The sequence below is a fragment of the Castor canadensis genome, chromosome 2, assembly GCF_047511655.1.
Source record: "Castor canadensis chromosome 2, mCasCan1.hap1v2, whole genome shotgun sequence".
NCBI lineage: Eukaryota > Metazoa > Chordata > Mammalia > Rodentia > Castoridae > Castor > Castor canadensis.
In genome coordinates this window covers 160,452,588-160,475,553 of record NC_133387.1, presented here as the reverse complement: position 1 = coordinate 160,475,553, position 22,966 = coordinate 160,452,588, and the positions used below count along the sequence as shown (strand labels likewise).

General features: G+C 39.4%; 2 protein-coding genes across 12 annotated transcripts in view; one reads left to right on the top strand and one right to left on the bottom strand.

Moving 5' to 3' along the window:
• Iqch (IQ motif containing H) overlaps positions 1 to 12,564 on the bottom strand; it is a 246,002-nt gene extending 233,438 nt beyond the window's left edge. For 4 of the 10 annotated variants that reach the window (XM_074066278.1, XM_074066279.1, XM_074066282.1 and 1 more), the window contains exons 1-2: positions 3,852 to 3,897; positions 2,601 to 2,692 (exon numbers count right to left, since the gene is read on the bottom strand). Coding sequence is in view for 2 of the 10 variants with exons in the window: in XM_074066284.1 (XP_073922385.1) it covers positions 2,601 to 2,692; positions 3,852 to 3,974; positions 12,419 to 12,562 (359 nt within the window). In the remaining 8 variants the exon portion in view is untranslated. Of the gene's footprint in view, positions 1 to 2,600; positions 2,693 to 3,851; positions 3,975 to 12,418 lie in introns of those variants that run through there. The other 6 variants (XM_074066274.1, XM_074066276.1, XM_074066277.1 and 3 more) reach the window with 4 other exon arrangements.
• A 91-nt stretch (positions 12,565 to 12,655) lies between these two features.
• Aagab (alpha and gamma adaptin binding protein) overlaps positions 12,656 to 22,966 on the top strand; it is a 44,546-nt gene continuing 34,235 nt past the window's right edge. For both annotated transcript variants that reach the window (XM_074066273.1, XM_020187058.2), the window contains exon 1: positions 12,656 to 12,794. In XM_074066273.1, the coding sequence (XP_073922374.1) occupies positions 12,722 to 12,794 (73 nt within the window). In that variant the 5' untranslated portion in view covers positions 12,656 to 12,721. The remainder of the gene's footprint in view (positions 12,795 to 22,966) is intronic.

The window sequence follows — 22,966 nt, the reverse complement described above, 5'->3', positions numbered from 1 at the left end:
TTTATCGCTCTCAGAAAGTGTTCCCTTTTCCTTTCTGCATGCCTGAGCCCAAGTACGACTTGACCCGTGAAATCTTTCTGGACCAGAGTAGCCCAATGTAATCTCTCCAAGTTCTATCACAATCTCTCCATCCTGTATCATACTTGTGTCACCTGTTAATCAGGTGTCACCATGCACTGTCATTTGCACTGAGTTTTTCTCTCTGATTAGACAGATCCTTGAGGTAATGATCTTCATTTGAATTCCGCAGAGAATCAGTCACTGAACTACCACAAAGCACAAATTCATTTAAAATTTCCTGATTGGAATGAAATATAGGCTGGAAAGATGGCCTAATTCAGGATGCCAAAGTAAGGATAGGGGGAAGGGAGGAGAATGGGTCTTAAACTCACCACACACCGAGCAAGATTTGGAATGTTGATACTACAAAGAAATAACAATGACAGACTCCTGCATCATGATGTCCACATCATTTGGACATTCCCAGGCCTTTCTGCTCCCCTGGGTTCCTAGCTAAACATTAACATTTTAGAATGACATTCTGGAATTCCCCAAATTGAGCACTTCACATGATCACATGCCAATGATGTGTTAAGAAGGCAGAGGTTAGCTACTTATGGTATCTCCAGTTTTCTAAGAAACATGACAGTACTAAATGAAAGCAAGTTAATTCTTTGACTTTGGCTAATTATTTTAATATGTACAAAGAGGGTTTTGGTTAGTGAAAAGAACATTGAGAGGTGAGAGAATAACTCTGAGATCTTAGTCAAGCCCTTTAACCTCCACAATCTCATTTTATACATTTATAAAATTAAGACAATACTTATTAAGCCTGTGACATAGTCATTTTAATGATCAAATAAGCTAATATTGATGAATATGCTGTATGTGCTTCCATGGAAGAAATAAAATGTTGTAATTAAGAGCAAACAGTGATTGTGTCCCCACCATGTTCCAGACACTATGGTAGACTGGGGCCATGAGATATATGAGCCTTGGTCCCTGCCCCCAAGAGCAGTGAAAAAGTAACTATTCACAAAGACAGTCAATGATGTATGTCAGATAAGTTGTATGGGTACTGAATACTATGAAAATACAGAAATACTTTCAAAAGATGAAGAAAAAATTAATAGAGAAGATGGGACCAAAGCTGCATCATGAAGATAAATAGAAAAGTGCAGTGATAATAGTCCCAATGATTACCACCAGTTGATTTCCATTGCATTGACAGTGGGCTAAAAGTACTGATTCAATTCTAACCAGTAGAATCAAACAAAAATGACAGGCCATCCCTTCTGGGATTAGATTACAAAAGGACTATGGCTTCCATCTAGGGCACTCTCTTTCACTCTTTGAGTCCCTCTCAGGTCACCAACTGCCATGTTGTGGAAATACTCAGACAGCCAAAAAGAGATCCATGTGTTGAGGAAGCAAGGGCTGCCAGTAACCACATGAATATATATGGAAGGATATCTTGGCTTGTCCCTCACTCTCCTGCCCTCTTGGCCACCTATTTAGTCTTCAGATGGGATTGCCCCAATCAACATTGAGACTACAGTCTTGTGAGACACCCTGAGCCACAAGCACTTAGCTAAGTGTGTGGAGATTCCTGAGGATGAAACTGTGAGACAGTAAGTGTTTGTTATTCTAAGCCACTAAACTTTGGGTAATTTGTTACAAAGTGATAGATAACTAATACAAGTTAGGCATAGGAATAAAACTGAGGAATGCAGAGTAGCCCGACAGGACAGATATCAGATATCTGTCTGCAAGGAGACCAGGGTAGGATGGCCTCTGTCAAAGGATGATGAATACCTGTGGCACCACCTTCACTGGAAGAAGGGAGACAAGAACCATGCACATCATACTATTCTGCTCCCTACAACTGGGTGTTGGGACTTTACTATGTCTACAGCTTTCCATGACTCTCTGGGCACTGTTTCTGAAGCCTGACTTTACTGTCTGATATTATTCACATCTGGTGGAAAATATAAAGCACAAATAAGAAAGAGCCCTGGGGTTTTAAACCTTACTACAAAAGTATAATCTATATTTAGTCATTTAAGAGGCCAGATGTAAGAAGAACCAGGGTGAGGCAAAGCCATGTCTTTTTAAACTCAATTCTAATTGTAATAAACCATCTCTTGGGGTGTATTACATAATGAATATTTTAAGCAAGCTTTATTATCATGTTTGTTTACCATGGATAACAAAATCATCCTTATAACACATATGACAATCTATACACTGAATAAGATATCATGTAATCTGAATGGTGTAAAAACTGATTTGCATTAAAATGTTTGCTTTAGAAATTGCATTTTAAATACTGTTCACTAAACAACAACAACAAACTGAAACACCAAAATCTAGAAGCCTAAAATAACTGTCATGGTGTCAAGCCGTAGAACTCAACAGTGAACCTATGATAAACTTCATTGATGTCTAAATTTTGCCATTAATTTTGCATGCAAAACTTTTACTGAAATTGGTAGAACAGATGTGAATAAAGCCAAGAAAAATTTGCTTTTATAGTCATGTCACCTGAGAGAGAAAAGTTTTTATTTTTATATTTACTTTGGACTCTAAAATATACTTACAATTTGGAAGCCAGAGGGGCTTGTAAGTTCTCATCAACAGGATTTGTTAGCACACGATGGTTTATAATGTCTAAATACTTCTCAATGTGAATCTGTTAAAGAAAAGTCAAGGTTGAGGCCATTTGGTAGGCTTAAGATCCTCAACTAATTTATTTCATTGCATTTAACCTAATGTTAATCTACACTCTGAATCGTGTAATTAAGTCAAAGAACACAACATGCTATGTGTTATTACATGCCTAAGGTATCATTAGGCATCTCAAAGTCAAATTACTTCAATTATCACAAAAAGCACACAAGCCCAAAGCTTGAGTGACCTGTCGGGCTCTTCGCAATAATCAGTAAATGGTTTAGCCAGATGAACCTAGCAGGCATTACAGACATGCAATAATGTCCTCCTCTTCTAGGGCTTCAAGCAATCTGAGGAAAGCATTTGGCCTATAGGCAACAGATTATTTAAAATGGCCAACCCAAAGACTCCAGCTGGGCCCAGCTCTCTCTCCATCAGGTAATATAGGACAATGATGTGCAAGTCTGATGAGGCTACAAAATATACCACATTGCTCAGTCTCAGGAGCTCAAGGATGAAGCAGACCACACAGTACAGTGAAAATCGGAAGCAGAAGCAGAAACACTGAAAACCAGAGGTCTAGAAAATGGAGCTGGGTCTTATTTGGAAGATGGACCCTGTTAGGTAATATATCCTGGTTCATAGTGAATATTGTCCTGCCTGTGGGTGGATTTCTCCTCTGCCCATAGGTCTGTTTGCAATGATGAAATCTCTACTTCTCTATCCCCAGACTGATACATTTCTTTAGTTTTTACCCAGTTGATAAGTAGGACAAAAATGAATAGCTCAAAATAATTAACTATTTGGGGAAAGTCAAGTCTTGTTTAGAATTCCAGTAGGTCTTCATTATACCGGTGTGAAGCCTTTTTGGTTAAGCATAGTGTTGGACTGATAGTAATGGTTTTTCAAACTCTTGAGTTCTTTTAAATCAAACCACATTTAAAGAGCTGCCTCTGCAGAATCTTATATTTATTCTCCTTAAATTCTTCGTGGAACAGGACAGAACTAAACCAATCAGTCAATTAATAGTAACCATAATTATTTAAAAAACAAAAATGAATGCTAGTGGCCATCCTAAATCCAGTTCTGCTACAGAATTACACAGCGTTCTAAGTGAACCACATATTTTTTTCTTCTAGATTCTTCTTCATATTTTATTTAGTGTCCAAAGTTCTACTTACTTTTATCCCCATTTCAGTCCTCTGAATTGCTGTTTCAAGATTCTGAATGTCAAGAGCAACTCTTTTCTCTTCAATTGGAAATTTTGTTAATTTCTCCTTTAATTGATGAAGGTCTTCATGCACCTGTACATACAGAAAATACAACATATTGAAATAATACACACATGGTCAATCTACAGCAATTATCTGTGGTACAGGTCTGGAACGGACTTGAATTGCTAGTCATTAAGATCATTCCATGGTATTGAAAGAAAAAGGATTATGTGTATAGTTTTAGAACATTCTTTGTTTAGAATGTTCCCTCATTGTTTCTCAGATTTTGAAGAACCAGGTTTTCATACAATTTCTGTTTTTTCTTCTCCTATTAAAAATAGAAGATAAAACTACAACTCAAATGGGTTCTGCTCTCAGGTGGTAAAGCAACTGAGCCAGGGATGATAAGCTTATGCACACTCTAATTTCTACAAATTGGTGAAGGTAAGAAAACAGAGAACATCCAGAAAAGAGAGGATCTACTGGAAGCTGTGCCTTGTAAATGTGCTGACAGAGCTGGCTGGTTTGCCATCCACTACTTGAAGAAGTTCTGTAGAGGAAAATGGCCCATGAAGAAAAAGCAACGTGTTATTGCTTTAATATTCTCCCTCAGTGTGTATTTCCCTTGAAAATGATGACCATTTCCCATTGTTAGGCATCCTCAGAAGCTCATGGGCCCTATGGAACTGGAAGGCAGAAGGTTCTCTGCTTTCACATTAGAACCAAACTTCAGATAAATACAGATGGCACCAATTATTATATGGGCTGCTGCCACAAGAAAGACATTTTGTTATGCAAATTTATAAGCCCAACACCTGTCCCAGCAATAGTCACACCAATAACAATCTGCAGACTGGGTTGCTAAAGGCATTCTGAAATGGTTACCTTTCCTCTGTTAGTATAACTGGACTCACACATTGATCCAGCCTGTGTTATTGATTACTCGGGGATGTTCCCATGGAGCCAAATACTGTATTCAAAAGATCAGAATTTGCATCTTTTCACCGATGGGCACTGCAGTCTGGCAGACACATTCGGTCAACTGGACTCTGCACAAATTGTCATGTAAAGCCTTCGGGGCTCACAGATTCATATCTGGATACACCTACTGCTTGCTTGTAGGGACTAAGGATGGAGACATACTTCTTTCAATTGTTTTGTACAAATTATTGCTGAAAGTTGATCTACCATTTATTCTTTGCTTTTTTTTTTTTTTAATTTTATAGTACTGGGGTTTGAAGTCAGGGCCTCACACTTGCTAGGCAGGCGCTCTACCACTTCAAGCATGCCCCCAGCCCTTTTTGCTTTGCTTATTTTTGAAATAGGGTCTCATGTTTATCCCCAGGCCAACTTGGACCACCATCTTTCTGTTTATGTTTCCTATGTATCATAGGCATGTACCACCATGCCCAGCTTTTATTGGTCAAGATGGGAAATTGCTAACTTTTGCATGGGCTAGCCTCCCAATTTCCACCTCCGGAGTAGCTATGATAGGCCAGGCATGAGCCAGGCCTATTGTTTGAAAACATCTGGAAAAACCAAAGAGGCATTTCAAGAGCAAAGCCCTTTTAGGTCCCTATTTTTTGGTTCCTCCTCTGAATACATGGCCTTTCCTGTAGAATTTGAGCTCCATGTATCTTTCTGTAATTATGTCTGTCAACTGCTAGAGGGAATGGAATTGAACTGGATTACTCACTAACATACCAAAGGCTGTTTTTTTTTTTTTTAATATGCTGTGGGAACAACAATCTTTCTTCATACAGTTTCTAGATAATATGTAATAGACCTATTACATAGTAAGAGTTTAATTCCTACCTCTAACACTTACTATCATAATTTCCACATGTATCATCCAAATTTTATTGGTTTTTCCAAGAAAATTTAAGAATAATTACCCCCGCTCCTTAGAATTACTGAATGAAAATTAGCAATATGTATAAAAATGAATCAATACAGACTTTGGTGCTAGATACACATGAACTGGAATCTTCTTTCTTTTTTACTAAACTGAACTTGGAAAAGTTACTTGGCCTTTTAGAGGTTTGGTGTTCTCATCTGTAAAATGGGGATAATAATACCTACTTCCAAATGGAGGTAAGAGTAAAATGGTTTGAAAAGTGCTTTGTACAATGCTGGCCTCAGAGGAGGACAAATGTTAACCCTCCTCCCTGAATTCGAAAATCCAGTGAAACTCCTTGCGCACAACTGATACTCAGTAAACATTCATTGAATTGAACTGCTCCCTTAATCTTTCTCAGAGCTTTTAACATTTCTTGCCAGACATTTTCTCCTCCCCTCTTAATAACCACCCATCTGTTTGTATAATTGCAGTGGAGACAAGCACTGTAGCAAATGTTACACCAGACATAGATAGGAGATGAGACCAAGTTTAGAATCTCTATTCTTTCTTCAAAAGGGCCAATCAGCCATATTGAATTTTCCATTATCTCTGTCCCCATCAAAGACATTGCTTTCTGTAAGTTTTCTACTTAGAGAAAGATTATTATTTGACAGTCTGGGGACAGAGCTACTTAATAAGAAGTCCCTTTCTCAACAGAAACATTAAAAGCAAGAAGAGTGTGGGGTGAGATCTTCCGGGCACTGAATGAAAATAACTTCAACCCCAGGATACTCTACCCAGCAAAACTATCATTCAAAATAGATGGAGCAATAAGTCTTCCATGATAAGCAGAAACTAAAACAATATGTGACCACAAAGCCACCACTACAATAAGAAGTCCTTGAAAGATTTAATGCAGCAAAGATTTGTTCTAGAATTTAAAAGAGCCATGAGAACAGACTCCATATAGTTAGAGGCAGTTTAAAGTACCATTTTATTCATCTCTGCTAAAGATAGAGTTTGTCTGAGTCATTCTCATCACTTCAAGTTATCTTGAACTCCATTCATTTTTATGTTGCATGCTCCTTGCAAGTCATAGAGAGGGATTGGTAAGAAAGACAGTGAGAATACCAAACTCTAATTTGGTCCGTATTTCCAAGGTTGGTTAATATACAACTGCTGGATTTTTGAAGTATGATTTCCAAAAGTAATTAGAAAGCCAATTTTGATTGCAAGACCAGACAATCCTCATTATATAAACATATATGTAATAGTTGGGTCAAGCAAGCACTTATAAAGGCAGCATATCAAAATGCTACTATATTTATTAGTGAAGCATAAAACTAAGGCCTACTAATGAAAAGACGATTTCACAAACATGTCATAACCTACTTATGAATCAGTGCACACTGAATGTTACCACCTTGGGCAAGTTACTATACCTCTTTGTACTTGACTTTCTTCTGTAAACTAGGGCCTAATACCTGACTAGTAGAGTTGTTAGCAGTTACTGAGATTATCCAGAGCTTTGAGCACAGTGTCTGGCTCTCAATAACTGTTGGCTATTACTTTTATTATGATGATTGCCACTATATAGTAAAACTTCACTCTTCTGGTTAGTTGAGGAAAAATAGCTAAAATAAATTTGAAACTGAAAGAAGTTAAGTAGTTAACAGAATGTGCCTAGTAGAACTTTATGTGTAGGTGGCCCTCGTATTTCCTGAACCAAAAGAGAAAGCATGGGCTTTGATACACAAACTGACGATGGGAGAGGATACTCGCCACCAAAGTGCTCCTGGAAAATCCAAACATGTAAGGCACATGAATTCATAGTAAGTTGCATAAGGGGTTTATGATCAGAGCATTGATTATTTGTTGTTAAATATGTTCTTTTAAGTATTTTGGATACATTCTCAAAATATTGCTTGTACTATTAATTTCTGCCATTCATTAAAAAAGGGGGTTCCTACATAATGCTAAATGTTGGTCCATTCTATTTATTATTTAGTAAAGTACAAATTATGGGAGCCGGTGGCTCACGCCTATAATCCTAGCTACTCAGGAGGCAGAGATCAGGGGATCGTGGTTTGAAGCAAATAGTTCATGAGACCATATCTCAAAGATACCCATCACAAAAGAGCACCTGCCTAGAAAGAATGAGGCCCTGAGTTCAAACCCTAGTGCCACTAAAAAAAAAAAAAAGATAGAAATGTACCTTAAACTAAATAATATTAATAGACCAGACCAGATTTAATAACATTGATTATTATACTTTATATGTGATCCTGTATTTTAATCTTTACAAGATTCCTATGAGGGGGCTAAGATTATTGTCTTCATTCTATACTTGAGGGAATTTAAAGATTAAGGGGATTTAGTAACCTCTGCAAGATAACACAAATGATTAATTGGTGAAACTATGAAAATCCAAGCATTCTGACTTCAGAGCCTTCATGCTTAACTATTAACTAGAACATGCTTGCTACACACAAATATTCAAACGTGTGTATCTTTAAATACACAAAGCTCAAGGTTGGTAAAAATTCAGTGGAAAAGGAAGGATTTATCTATCTACAGGGATAAAAGGAAGCAAGGGGGGACTTATTTTATAACAGGAATGATGAACTAAAAGGTTTGAAATCACACTTGCATTTTCCAGCACTATGGACCTATCCGTAATACTCATCTTTGGTCGGTTTCCTTTCCATAACATGAAGAAAATAATACTGTACTTGTCTGATAGCTGTGTTGCAAGGTTAAATAAGTATGCACAGCGCCTGGAATGGTGTATGAAACCGGAATGTTACATTTATTTGCTCGTTGTGAGTTTTCTTTGAAATCATCTTAAAGTTTATGTTTACAATACTATAAAGTAATGCTTCTTGAATTTGAGGAGACATCAGAATTCTCTGAAGGATTTGTAAACACTGATTGCTGGTCCCACCCTAGAGTTTGAGCCTGTTAATTTGCATTTCCCAGGTGGTGCTGCTGATGTACCACACTGACAGCCACTGGTCTAAAGCGTGGCTTAATGTGTCTGATTGAGTTATGGACCTAACATGTGATATTACAGTGAAATAAGAGATATAAAGTACTTCTGCTTTATGGTCAGTTACACACAAACACACAAACCTGATTGCCTTGCCTAACAGAAAAGAAAGTTTACTTTTATAGTAAAGAGGAATCATGTAGCTTTGGGGAAAATGGGTCAATTTAGAGTCAGAAATGAATCTAATCCAAGCCATGTATTCTATAGAAGAGGAACCTGTGGTCTAGGGAGATGAAGTGACTAGCTCAAAGGTACTTGCCTGGGCAAATGTCAAAGTCATGGTCAGACCTAAGTATTCTGACTCCTAACTTAGTTTGCTTCCTACTGTCTGTACTCATTATTGATAGCCTGTTTGAAGGAAATAATCACAGTCCCTAGTAGAAGTGGATTTCATGTTGGCAAGTGTCAAGAGTGGTGCTGCCTGCTCACACTCAGGATTCACTGGGAAAGTAGGGTGGGGGGCTTCCACATTTCCTCATTATGCAGATTCTACTGCAGAGAATTTTACCCTACACAGAAATCAGCTTCAAAATCAGGTTACCATGGAGGCACCCACCCCTCCAGTTAGGGTGTCTGGAGAAATCCTTGTAAACAAGAAGGCACCGATCAAACAGATGACTATTCTTAGCTCTTCTGCCCCATTTTCACAATGCAACATCAACAGGTATCTTTTTTTTTTTTTTTTTTTGGAAGTACTTGGGTTTTAACTCAGGACCTCACTCTTGCTAGGCAGGTACCACTTGAGCCACTCCACCAGCAACAGGTATCTTTTACTCTAACGTTGTACCCTAGGTTTGGCCAAACAGCTTTCCCTGGATTTTACACTGAAATCCTTAGGTTTTTTTGTTTTGTTTTGTTTTGTTTTTAACACTATTCCAAACCACGAGAATGGCTCTTGGATATGGAATTATCTCAAGGGAAAGTATGAAAATGGGTGTCAGAATTCTCCCCAGATTCCACTTTTTTTTTTTTTTTTTAAAGAGGTGGTCCAGGTTTGCTTCTATAATCAACATAAGGTTTCTGAGGGGTGGAACAGGCTGTTTCTAGGGAGGAGTCTCCACTAGTGTTCTAATTACTTAGGGTCTATAAAAAGAGGGGTATGTGTAGTGAAAACTTAACATTACCCAAAGAGAGTCTTGGCCTTTGCTCTTGGCTACTGAGAAGTGATCTCTAGGTCTCTGAATTTCCTACCTGATAGATGTGTCTTTGTCTAGATGCTTTAGCCACCAGAGAAACAACATGATTTACGATGGGGGATTTGAGCCATCTGCCATCAGTTGTGACCTCTGGAGGAACAGAAGACTAAATGCATTAGTCTGATTTCCAGGAGGGACTGCAGACTCAATGTCAGCCATGACAGCCTTGTGAGACTGAGCCCCAATTCCGGACACCAAAGGCTCAGGTAAGGTCCCCTAGTTGGCAATACTCTGAACATACTCTCACACATTGTGACTGGGAGGAGGTGATGGCATCTAATAACTACAGGGTGACCAGAAGCAACATGTGTGGATGGACTCTGCCCTACGGACCTCTTCCCTTGTAAGATTTTGTTTTCACTATAATAAAACCACAACCACAGCATGGCACTTCCCTGAGTTTTGCATATTTGTCTTGAGCTATCAAATATGAATGTGGTCATGGAACCGTAAGTTGGTAGCTAGCTGGCATTTAAGTGAGGGCAGACTTATGGGGATTGTTTCCTCTGACTTTACATTTTGGCTAAGCTCATTGCAGGGTAATGTTGAAAGAGAAGATGATAAGAGGTGAGGTAAGATTTTAGGTACAGTTCATAATGGGAAAGGAAAGTCTATGAAAATGGTGAGTGTAGGGGCTTGTATTTTGGAAAAGGTGACTTTAGCAAAGCTTCTAAGAGGAGGTAAGAGATCAAAATTCTGACAAAAGAAAAATCCGATCCCTTTAAAAATGACTCCCATTTCAGGGCAAGTGAACTAAACAGAACTTTCTCAAAAGAAGAAATTCAAATGGCCAGAAAACACATGAAAAAATGCTCACCATCTCTAGCAATAAAGGAAATGCAAATTAAAACCACACTAAGATTCCACCTCACCCCTGTTAGAATAGCCATCATCAGCAACACCACCACCAACAGGTGTTGGCGAGGGGGGGGGGAAGGAACCCTCTTACACTGTTGGTGGGAATGTAAACTAGTACAACCACTCTGGAAAAAAATTTGGAGGCTACTTAAAAAGCTAGACATCGATCTACCATTTGATCCAGTAATACCACTCTTGGGGATATACCCAAAAGACTGTTACTCCAGAGGCACCTGCACACCCATGTTTATTGCGGCACTATTCACAATAGCCAAGTTATGGAAACAGCCAAGATGCCCCAACACTGACGAATGGATTAAGAAAATGTGGTATCACAAGGGGATTGGACTATGAGCACACGATAAAAGCGAGAGCACACAAGGGAGGGGTGAGGATAGGTAAGACACCTAAAAAACTAGCTAGCATTTGTTGCCCTTAATGCAGAGAAACTAAAGCAGATACCTTAAAGCAACTGAGGCCAATAGGAAAAGGGGAACAGGTACTAGAGAAAAGGTTAGATCAAAAAGAATTAACCTAGAAGGTAACACCCACGCACAGGAAATCAATGTGAGTCAATGCCCTGTATAGCTATCCTTATCTCAACTATCAAAAACCCTTGTTCCTTCCTATTATTGCTTATACTCTCTCTACAACAAAATTAGAAATAAGGGCAAAATAGTTTCTGCTGGGTATTGAGGGGGGGGAGAGGGAGGGGGCGGAGTGGGTGGTAAGGGAGGGGGTGGGGGCAGGGGGGAGAAATGAACCAAGCCTTGTATGCACATATGAATAATATAAGAAAAAGGAAAAAAAAATGACTCCCATTTCAGACCCACTGAGTGGAAGTCCTGATAGAGTGACCTTCAAAAATTACTTCAATGGGCTGGTGGAGTGGCTCAAGAGGTAGAGCACCCACCTATAAAACGTAGGGTTCTTGAGTTCAAATCTCATACCGCCAAAAAAAAAAAGAAAATTACAGCTGTCTTATTTACTTGTGAAAAAAAAAAACGTCCTAACCATTTCATAAAAATCTGAGTGTAACTGTTAGAATCTGAGTTATGCTGGGGAAGTCAAAACCTTTCTGGATATTTTTCTCCCTCGGATTAGGAAGACTTATTTTCTTCAGTTTTTTTAATGGGTCACATTTCTATATTTGAACGTTAACTTGATTTGCAATCCAAGTTATCTTTATATTTTTGTGTATGTTCCTAAGAGAGCATTAAAAAAAAATGGCGCGCTAAGAAAAGCAGTTCACACATTTCAATTTCCCCAAATTTCTTTTCACCTCCCCATATATCTGATTTGCCTCGCTGCCACTCTCCCAAATCTCGGCTCAAAACGGTCAGAATACATTTTCACATTGTGCCTTAGTGTAAAATGGATTTTCCTGAAGTTACGTCTCCACCAGAGGCGGACCGGTATTGCTCCAAGGCACAACTTGCACAGGACGCGGATTTGGCCGGCGGGACAGGTCTGGGTGGGCGTTTTAAGGACGTCCACGCACTCTGGAGGCGGGTCGGGGCGACACCCCGAATGGGTGCACGGATGGTGAGCCAGCGCAGCTGGGCAGGGCCAGGGAAGGACCGTTTCCCACCTGGATTAAGATGGATCCGATGGGGTCGTAGCCATCAGCCCCCTGCGCCATGTTTAAGGCCGGGAAGATCACCTCCCCGGCCTCCAAGTGTAGAAAACTCTTGGGAGAACGGAAGCTCGTCGCCATGGCAACAGCGCGCGCCATTGGCAGGCTCCACTCCGGGAGCGGAAGGGGGGGGGGTGAGCATGGTATTGGCAGTTCTGAGAGTGCGCTCTTCCCTACGTGTCTCCCCCGCGCGCCGGCCGCAGTGGTGCAGCCCAAGGCGGAAGCAGCTCCTGACCGAACCGGGTCTCCGGTGTAGCTATGGCTGCGGGCGTCCCTTGCGCGCTGGTTACCAGCTGCTCCTCCACCTTCACCGGGGACCGGTTGGTTCAATGTGAGTAGCGAGGTGCCTGGGATGACCTCCAAGGGCCCAAGCTCGGAGGGAGGCCCAGGCCCTGACTCTCTGGCCTAGTCCCCTCACGGGCCCTGGCGGAGGTGCCCGGGTCTTTCGGGGTCCGCCTCCAGATCTTAAACCCACCTTGCCGCCAGCTTTGCCCGCGGGTTGGTGCGAGAGTCCACAGGGACAAACCCGAAGTGCCTTGGAAGTTGTGCTCCGGTCCTGGGTGTGAGGTGCTGGAATTGTTGACATTGTTTGTCCCTGCTGCTCAGGGCAGATTTTGTGTCCTCTGAACTCCTGGAGAGCTCTGATGTGTGTTGGGCTTGGTGGCCGGCCCTCCACTTCCTTAGCTTCAGCCTTGCCTTGCTCCCGAGGCGAAGGCTCACCGCCACATTAGTTGTGGGGTACTGGGCCTAGTGCTTTTGCTTCTGGACCCTCAGCATAGCTGTCAAACTAAGTAATTGTTTTCCCTCCTTTTTGGTGCGGTGTCTTGTGCATGCTCAGCACGCGCTGTACGGCTGAGATGCACCTCCAGCCCCCAGAGTCACTTACAGTCAAGGAGTTGTGACAGTGAACTTGGTCCTACGCCCATTCTGCAACTAAGGCGTCTGTGTAGTTGAATTGTGTATAACTCAAGGCTTCTGTCTTAAATATATGGCTTTAAACGTGAGCAGTGACTCTTAGCTGTATGGTTGTGGGCAAGTCACTTAACCTGTGGCTTCCAAGTCTCCTATCTGTAAAATGAAGGTGGTTGTCACAGGCTTGTGCTTAACCCAGCTGTTAGCGCATAGTAAGCATTCGATAAATGATGGGCATTATCATTAAAATATAGTATCGAAGCCTCAGTTTCTTGATCCTTAGAATGGCCCTACAAACAGGTGTTTTGAAAGACAGGTGGTGTGAGTTTGAAAGCACTTTGTAAAGTATCATACAATCATAATTCTTTTTTACGCCTGTCAGGTGACGAAATTAGGGAAGATGCCCCTCTAGCACAAATATCCTACGATTTAGTTATTTGTGATCACCCAGAAAGTTTCTTGTTAGGTTAAAAGCTTAATTACAGCACTTACTAAATGGTAACAATTACTCTAATTATACCATTTCCTTACCTCCTCTAAGCAGTGTTCCTCTCTCACTCTCTTCCCCTCACCCAGCCATGCTTCCTTCTTCCCTGTTTTATTGTTTCACTGTAAAACAAGTGCATACTCTTTAAGTAAAACTTAGTATATGGAGAAAAGAAGTCAGCCATAATGTTACTACCAAACACAAATGCTGCTAACATTTTTTGGGTGCATTTCTTTCCATACATTTTCCAACACATACTTTCCTTGGGGTTTTGGTGGTGGTGGTGGTGGTGTCTTTTTTTTTTTTTTTTTTTAACAGTACTGGAGTTTGAACTCTGCCTGACATTTGCTAGGCAGATGCTCTACCACTTACGTCATGCTCCCAGCCCTCTTTTTTTTTTATTTTTCAACTAGGGTCTTGGTGTTTTTTGCGCAAGTGAGCCTCAGATTACAATCCTGCCTACCACCTCCCAAGAACCTGGATTGAAGACATGTACCACTCTGGCCCACTTTTTGATTGAGATGGGATCTTTCTAACTTTTTGCCTCAGCTGGTCTTGAACAATTATCCTCCTGATCTCTGCCTCCCAAGTAGCTGGGATTACAGGCAGGAGACCCTGCATCCAGCCCCTCCAACACATAGTTTAAAAAGAATAGTTGAAATCACATTTTATATACAGTTTTTATGCTGATTATTTTGTGTGGTGCTGGGGATCAAACCCAGAGCCTCATGCATGCTAAGAAAGTGCTATGCTACCCAGGTATACTATTCCCTATCCTGATATTTTTTGATATTGTATAAAAAGTGTTTATTATATATCTAATAGATATACCAGAATTTAAGATTCTGAGGAATCTTGTTTTATTTAACTTTCCAAAAGACATATACATTTGGATTTCCATTAGTGACATATGAAAGTCCTTCAAGACACCCTCAAGAGTATTTAATATTCTGATGGCTATGGTACTCTCATGGCTTCCCTTCATCCCTGTGTAGCCCAGGCTGGCCTGGAACTCTCCATCCTCCTGCCTTAAGTCTCTTAGTGCTGGGACCACAGGTAAGCACTACCATGCAGCTACCTTGCCTGGCTCTGTCACATGCTTTAGACATCAGAGTTGGTAAAGTGGTCACTGCCTTGAAGGGGCTTGAGTACCTGTAGCTGGCAGATAACATTGTATTTCTAGAAAGCATTTTAACTTTACTGGAGATAAAATTCTGCAAAACAATCCATTTTTCTTCTGTATGTAAAATGTGTCTTAAGTAACTCCAATTCTGTTAAAAATTAAGTGACCTTTCCTTTGTGATTTCATTAATGTTATGAAGTGAAAAAATAAAGTAGGAGCAGTTAATGAGTAGATTATTTGAGTAAGGAAAATGAACCATAAAAAGAGGGCTTATCATTTCTTCCAAGGTGATGAGAAGGATGGCTACAAGTACCATCAGAATGAAGTATTTACTCAGCATTCACTGTTTTACCATAAGTAAAAAGAGAATTAATTAATCACGGGTTGAGTTTACTTTGGGGATAAAAGGTGGAGACTACTGCAATGTCCAGTGTCCTGGGATATTAGACCACAGATGAATTTTCGATTGAGTCTGGTCTGCCTTTTAGAAAGGTTTGCTTCTATTCCATGCTTCAAGAAGAGGAACCTTTAGCATTCTCCATTTTCTCTTTCTTTCAGCATCTTATCTGTTTTACTGCTTTTAATCAGCAGTGGGAATATTTCATAACCAAATAGCCAAGTTTATTAGACATATACTTAAATTGAGAATCAGTAGGTCTCTACTAAAAATAAAGTGCATGCATAGACTTTGGGAGAAACTTTTTTGTTACTCAGAGCCTTATTTGCAGTATTCTGGTTAGATCAGATGAAAGAGGCATTTCTGCCTTATGGTGTAGGCTTTTAAAGGGAAACAAAGGTTCAGCAGGATTCACTTGAGTTTGTGCAAGGTTCTATATGTGAGAGCAAGTGCCTGTGCTGGAGACAGAGCTCTTTCCACCTCACATAGATTTTATGAACATTTTTACTTTAATTCTGATAAATGCTTGTTAAATACAGAGATAGTTCAGTTACTGCAGCTAAAATGGTGACTAAGACACTCTTCCTCCCCACAAGAGGAATGTAGTGGAAATGTACACTCCATCTGTGAAAATACTGAAGTGTAGGTACCTAAGTTTTAACATCTTACTGTTTCCATGGAAGGAACTTAGATAAAAGAATCCCTGGAGACTTGTTTGGTTTTAAAATACATAATGCAAACTCAGCAACTGTAGGCTATTCAGTTTCTACATCTGAACAAACATCCAGAACATCTGGAGCAAAATTCTTTCAACATTTGGAGATGTTACAATAATAAGAAACATGTATATGTATATCATTGTTCTTCCCAAATGCTTTTTTTCTCATTATTTAGTCCTTGTACCACAAGGGCAGGTTATTTCTATTTCACAGATTGAGGAACTGGGGCTTAGAAATACAGGGTGACTTACCCAAAGTGCTCAGCTAGTAAATGCTGGGGCATGTGTTCAAATTCATGATATGTATCCATGGGAATATGTGAATGAAATGTTTCAGAATTCCTTAGTAATCAGAACTATTTAACGAAGTGGCTTTGGTGTAAGAAATTACAGAGATTAACCCCCAAAAGAAAGCTGTAAAATATTTGCTTTGTTTTTTGGGATGGCTGACTTCTTAATTTTGAATGAAGAGGAAGAAAAAAATCTTCTATATAGGATTAATATTAAAAATACAGGATTATTCCAGATCATCTGTAGTATCCTGTGTGATGTAAAATTCTATGTTAAGATTTTAATCTCTTATTTTTGTGTTTGGTTGTATGATGCTTTGTAACTTGACTCTGGCATTCTTAATTTTTCCAAAAACTTAAAGAAAAATCAAGGCTTATTTTAACATTTCAATAGACTTGTAGAGCAGGAAATTCAACTTTTTGTATTGAAATTCAGAAGCACTTCCCCATAGAAACAAAGGTCAGTTATATGATGGATAAACTAGGCCTTTTTGGAGAATTAGAGAAGCAAAAAGCAGCCATTACTCATAATATTGCTTCTTTGGGTAACATGCATTCTTTTGCAAGACTTGGAGTGAGTTTGTAGGTCTATCAGATTCCTAGGCTTGCAGAAGCCCTTAGAGTAATTTAAGAAGGAGAATGTTTTTATTTCTTAGGCAGAATCAATTGTATAGCTTTGCCAACATTGTCTAGCAGCAGAATAGGGATAAGAACTTGAGTCTTCCAATTTGCATTTTTCTGCAACCTCTGGAAGTATTCTGAATGGTGCCTCTTGTTCTAATCTGGGAATAAGTAATGGTGTTTGCTTAATCAAAGTTCCTTATTTTAGTGTAGTGGGAGAGTCTACCTTTGGTCCAATTACATATTTCTAAGTCCTTATTTTCTTCAATGTATGGAAGCAAGAATGCGCCATCCAAATCTACCACACAGTGTAGAGTTGTCATCACAGAGTGATTCAGTAGGTCATCAGACTAAAGCAGTGATTTCTGCTGGTAATAAGGGCGGAGGAATTTGGACTTATTTTTAGCTATGATATTCAATATATTTTTTCAATTAACATCAGGGCTTGATATTTTTATATTCAAATAAAGGTGTGATGTTAAGTGGCCAGCTTAAGGAGGAAAAACTCAAATAAAAGTTCATTAATTATCCTTACAGACCCTAAGGGACTGCAAAAGTTCTGAGAAACTGGTTTCCCAAAGTTGCTCAGCTCATAAAAGTTTGGGAGCCAAGATTCAATTCTAGTTTTTATGTACATGTGAAATGTGATCAGCTTCTCTGCTGAACTGTATATACTAATTTCTTGGCAGAACTGTATGTACCAGCAGTGGAGGCAGGGACAAGAAAAATTGCAGAAGATGTTACTACTAAAACAAGAACTTACAGTTCTTAAAATAAGTTTATGCTTAGTCTTTCATGGTGTTGGAGTCTTTGTTGATGAAATGTAGGAAATTAGTTATATAAATGAAAATGTCTCAATTGGCATCCAGTTTGTTTTCTCACTTGTGAGTAGACTTTATGAAATTTTAGACTAATTTTAAATATTGTTGATGAGTGAAATAATTATAAGATACGGTCCTTCCAGTAAATGGTGGTAGTTAACGTGGGGGGGGGTAGAAAGAGAAATAAAGGAAGTGTATTATGCATTAGCTCTTGTTGCACAAAACCATTTATGATACAGAGAGTAATGTATCATCCTGGAAGATTCTGAGCATGTCAAGATTCAAACTTTTATTTCTGGACCATCTTACAGCTTATATTTTTGTGACACAAGGTAAAAACATCAAAAAGTGTGAGGGGTCGTTTGGTTTAAACAGCTTGCTTCCTTTTGCCTCGTGTAATTCCTCAATAAACAATGATAATTAATAGTGAAATCTGACATAACATCATTTTTATAAGGTTAAAGTATGAAAATTGTTTTAAAATGGTCTGGAAAGAATGATAATCTGGACATGTGCATGTTGGAGCCATGCACACAGGTACTACAAATACATCTCTAACAACTCCTTATCTAGGAAGCAAGATTGACGTAGGTTAAGTTGGATCAGCATTGTGAAACTCTTAAAGAGATGTTTTAGGCTCAGTGACAGGTAACCTATTTAGTGTTTAATTTTCCATGTAAACCTGATGGGTGATTCTACACGGAGGTGGGGAAAGTACCACCGAGCTTGGATCAGTCAGTCTGCTCAGAGCAGGAAAATGTGTGATCAGTTGGTGACGAACACCATGGGGACGTGGACAGGATGGAGTTGCTGTTCTGTCTGAATTTGCTGAGGTCTTTGTGGGGGGAAGGCATCTGTGGTTTGAGCACTGAGTTCTGTCGTTTCCTTATCTATCTGACCGTAAGCAAGTTAACTTGAGTGCAGAAATACATACTGAGTGTCTTTATGTGTGCCAGCCTTTGTTCTAAGTGCCTTGAACATGTGCTACAGTCACCTGTATCATCAGTAAAGTGAAGGCAGTATTACCTGGCTGCTTTATGGACAGTGTTGTAAATACTGTACAATCCATCTGTTTTAAGAGTCTAATTCATTGATTTTGATTTATTTACGGTTGGACTACAACTGTTGATTTTATCACATTTCTGTCATCCCAGAAGGAAACCTTGCCTATTTGCAGTCACTCATTCCCATCCTCAGCTCAGACAACCTCTAATTTTTTTCCTGTCTTTATAGTACTTTCTGCCTTTTTTTGCCTTTTCTGGACATTTTATATAAATGGAATCATATAATATGTGGTCTTTTGTATCTAGCTGCTTTCATATGTCATGATGTTTTTGAGGTTCATCTATGTTTGTAGCAAGTACCTCATATTACACTGTATGGATAATTGGCACTGCATTGTGTTTATCCATAACAACTGGTGGACATTTGGGTTGTTTCTACTTTTTGGCTATTGTAAATAATGCTGTTAGGAACATTCTTGTACAATTTAATATGGACATACGTTTTCATTTCCCTTGGGAGAATGCCTAGGAGTGAAATCGTTGGGTCATACAATAAGTTTATATTTAATAGTTTAAGAAACTACCAAACTGTTTTCCAGAGTGGCTGTATCATTTTACATTCCTATCAGCAGTGTATTCGGGATTACAGTAATACTTGTTATTGTCTTGTATTTTCAATTATAGTCGTACTAGTGAGTGTGAAGTATCTCATTATGGTTTTGACTTTTCATTTTCCTAATAACTAATGATATTGAGATCATTTCATGTGTATATAATCCATTCAGAAATCCTCTTTGGAATGTCTTTTCAAATCTTTTTTGCCCATTTAAAATTTTTTTCATTGTAAGAATCCTTATGGATGTATAATTTTTCAAATATGTTTTTATAATTCTGTGGCTTATCTTTGGTTTTCTTGATGATATCTTTTGAAATGCAAAAGTTTTAAGTTTGATGCAGCCCAGTTTAGTCTTTTCTTTTTCCATGATCCTTTGCCATTATGTTGTCCAGCATTGATTTTCCTTTCTTTGAAGGCGTCTTGGCTGTTGGGACTTTGGACTTGTTAGCTTTATGACACTTTCCAGTGGCCCAAACTTATTTTCAGTATTTGAGTACAGGGGCTGCAGAGTAATTGTTCTTCACTAAACTTACTTTGTTTTGGGAAACTTATCTTGGAGTATGTTTTTTTCTTTTAGAGTAAATTAGCAGCTGCTGTAGATGCTTTTGTCATTCTGAATAGAGATTTCTGTAAGGTTTTTGGGTGATATTTATTTGTTCATGAAAAATTACTATTTGAATATGAAAATCATTTTCATCTCATAATTTTCCTGTTTAGGTTTTATGCTGTCTTCCAGAAAACTAACATTCATAGATTATTTTCAAGCATCTAAGATTCATTGCCAAATAATTTTTGTGTTAATAATCAAAGAAGGCATAAGGTAGATTTTAACAGATAAAAGCAGAAGGCATTTGCATCTGGGATGGGAGGTTAGAGTGCCAGCTGTAATGACTAGTTTCAGTTATGTGAGAAAGAATAAAAACAACTTTGCATTCCATAGTTTTAATTTTGTTTCACAAATACAGATAAGTCAGTTCTACATGGTTTCTTCCCTTTAGGCCAGGGCTTCTCAGCTTGTGCTCTGTTGACATTTTGGACCAGCTAACTCCTTGTGTGGGACTGTCTTATGTATTGAGCTCAGCAGTATTCTAGGCCCAACTCACTACATGTCAGTAGCATCTCCCACTTGTGACACTGGAACGAATGTCTCCAGATGTTGACATATATCTTTATGGGGGGGGGTAAAATGATGTCCCCATAGAGAACCACTGCTTTTGATGTATGTGTAGAACTCTAGTTTTGAATGTATAAGAATAATGGAATTCAAAAACATCTCAAAATCTGGGTAGGAATTCCCCTTGAACCACGGGGATTGGTAGAATGGTCTTTGCATGCATCCCACAAAACTTATAGTTTGATGGCCTTGCTTGGCCCTCGTAAAACACTTGTGAATTCTCTCCTCCTTCCTGGCAGCTTCATTCTCTTCCTATTTGCATGTTTACTCTTGTTGCATTGTGAGGTCCTTTAGAAGACCATGCACAAGCACACACATAGACACATGGATGTACATCCCCTTATTTTAACATGAGGCTGTGTTGACCAATGCCTGATGACTACTGGGAGAAAGTAAACTTGAGGGAAAGGAGGAAGACTGCTTCAGCTTTTTATACTTTTCCGCTGTGACAGAAAGCCCAAGAGCATGTGGAAGTAGAGTGACCTGGGAGAGGTATGGTTGTTACTGCAGGCTTAGCACTGCTTTCAGGACTGACCTGTCATCCACCCTGAACCAGATGCTGCATGTAGGTGCATAGAGGCTGTGGGGGGTTACTCTGAGAATTCCACATATTCACAGACATTTACAGACATTTGTGTGTGAAGTCCGACTACTAGCATTGTGGTTTTAACCTTTAAATGCAGTGCTGGCTACCAAGGTCCTTTGTGTTGCACATGATGACTACTGTTAGGATGTGGGGAGTCGTCTTGTTAGTTTTTAACTGCTCCAAAGTGTCTGACAAAGCAGTACCCCTACCCCAACATGGGTCCACATGGTGGTACCCATTCTGACATGTAAAGGCCTTTCTTTACCTTACTGGTTAAAGAAACCCTGAAATTTGTACTTTTGCCCAGGCTCTTTCCTTTCCTAGTGGCTGGCTACTTTCCCCCTCAGTTGACGTCAGACTCTGCCGCTGCCTGTAATTTTCCTAATTGCTTTCTCTTCCATCTCAGTGTATCTTCACAATGGAAAAGAAACATTTGAGAAGGCATTTCTTTAGGCAATTGTCAGGGTTGGAAGAGAAGGGACCGAGTAGACTAAAGAAGGTAGCTGTTTCCTAGTCAACGTGTTTCTTACTGACTGTTCAGCAAAGTGTTTATCCACCACTCAGGAGCTCTGGGTGAAAACACCAGAACACTGGGCATCTAATGAGCACCCATTCTGTGCTTTTAACACATTTCATCTAGTCAAAACAATTTGAAGAATGTTTTTGTCTCCATTGAGGGAATGAGATTCAGAGAGGCCAGCATAGCCAGGGCTGTGCTAAGGGACAGCATTCCAGTGCAGGTCTATGTGGCCTCAAGCCTGTGCTGGCTCTGTTTGACGGGGTCTTTTCTATTCTGGTTAGTTGCGTCATTCATGAAGGGAAGGGTGAGGAACTTTTGGGTCTCCAGATAGTGGTGCCCATGAAAGTCACATGTGGCTGAGGTAGGAGGCAGTTTCAGTTTCAGAAAAAAAAAAAAAAAAAAAAAACAAAACTAACTTCACATTCTTATAGGAGAGCTGGTTTTTGAAGGATTTTCTTAATTTGAGGTGGCAACTACTGTTACTTTCCTCAGGGCATAGGAAATATTATTTAGCCACTGGACGGCTTCTTCACAAATAATGTCATGATTTGTTAAGTGTACATTAATTCTATTGGTATTAAAAGGATACTTAATTATTCTACTGCTAAAAGAGATATGAATAGTCCAAAAGCAGTAGCCCTGCTTTGTTTGGGAGGAACTTATTTTGTCATTTTTGGCTGAAGTGGTGAGGGGGTAGAACAAGGGTGGTGTGTGTATCTAAAAATGGCTATTTGTGGTGTTTGGAGTCTTCACCTTGAACTTCAGTCTGCTTCCTAATTCTTGCTAAAAAGAGTATGACTTCTTACTGATTTGGAACCACCGAAAGTTTTGCTTGTCTACCAAATTGATGCTTTCTCTGAGGGAAGGTACATGAGGATAGGTAGGAAGTACGAAGTTGGCAAGAGGAAGAGGAAGATAACTGAGTTACTAAGCTGGAAGCTGCCCTGGCATACAGCTTCCTGCTCAGTAACTGGTGTGAGATTATAGGGGAAATACATTCACTGAGGAAGTGAGAAAGCAGATAGGATATCCTGGAGAGCTGACGGCTGCGAAAGACAGCTTCTCAACCAGGGAAAGAGGTTCATACCTGAACTCACAAGTCGGGGAAGGCTGGGGCTGGCTCCTGAAACTGGGCTGACATGTAACTTCTTACATAAAAGCACTACAGAGTAACTATTTTAAGGTGTGAAACCAAGTGTGTAATAATAGACTTGGCAATTAATCACCTAGTGTT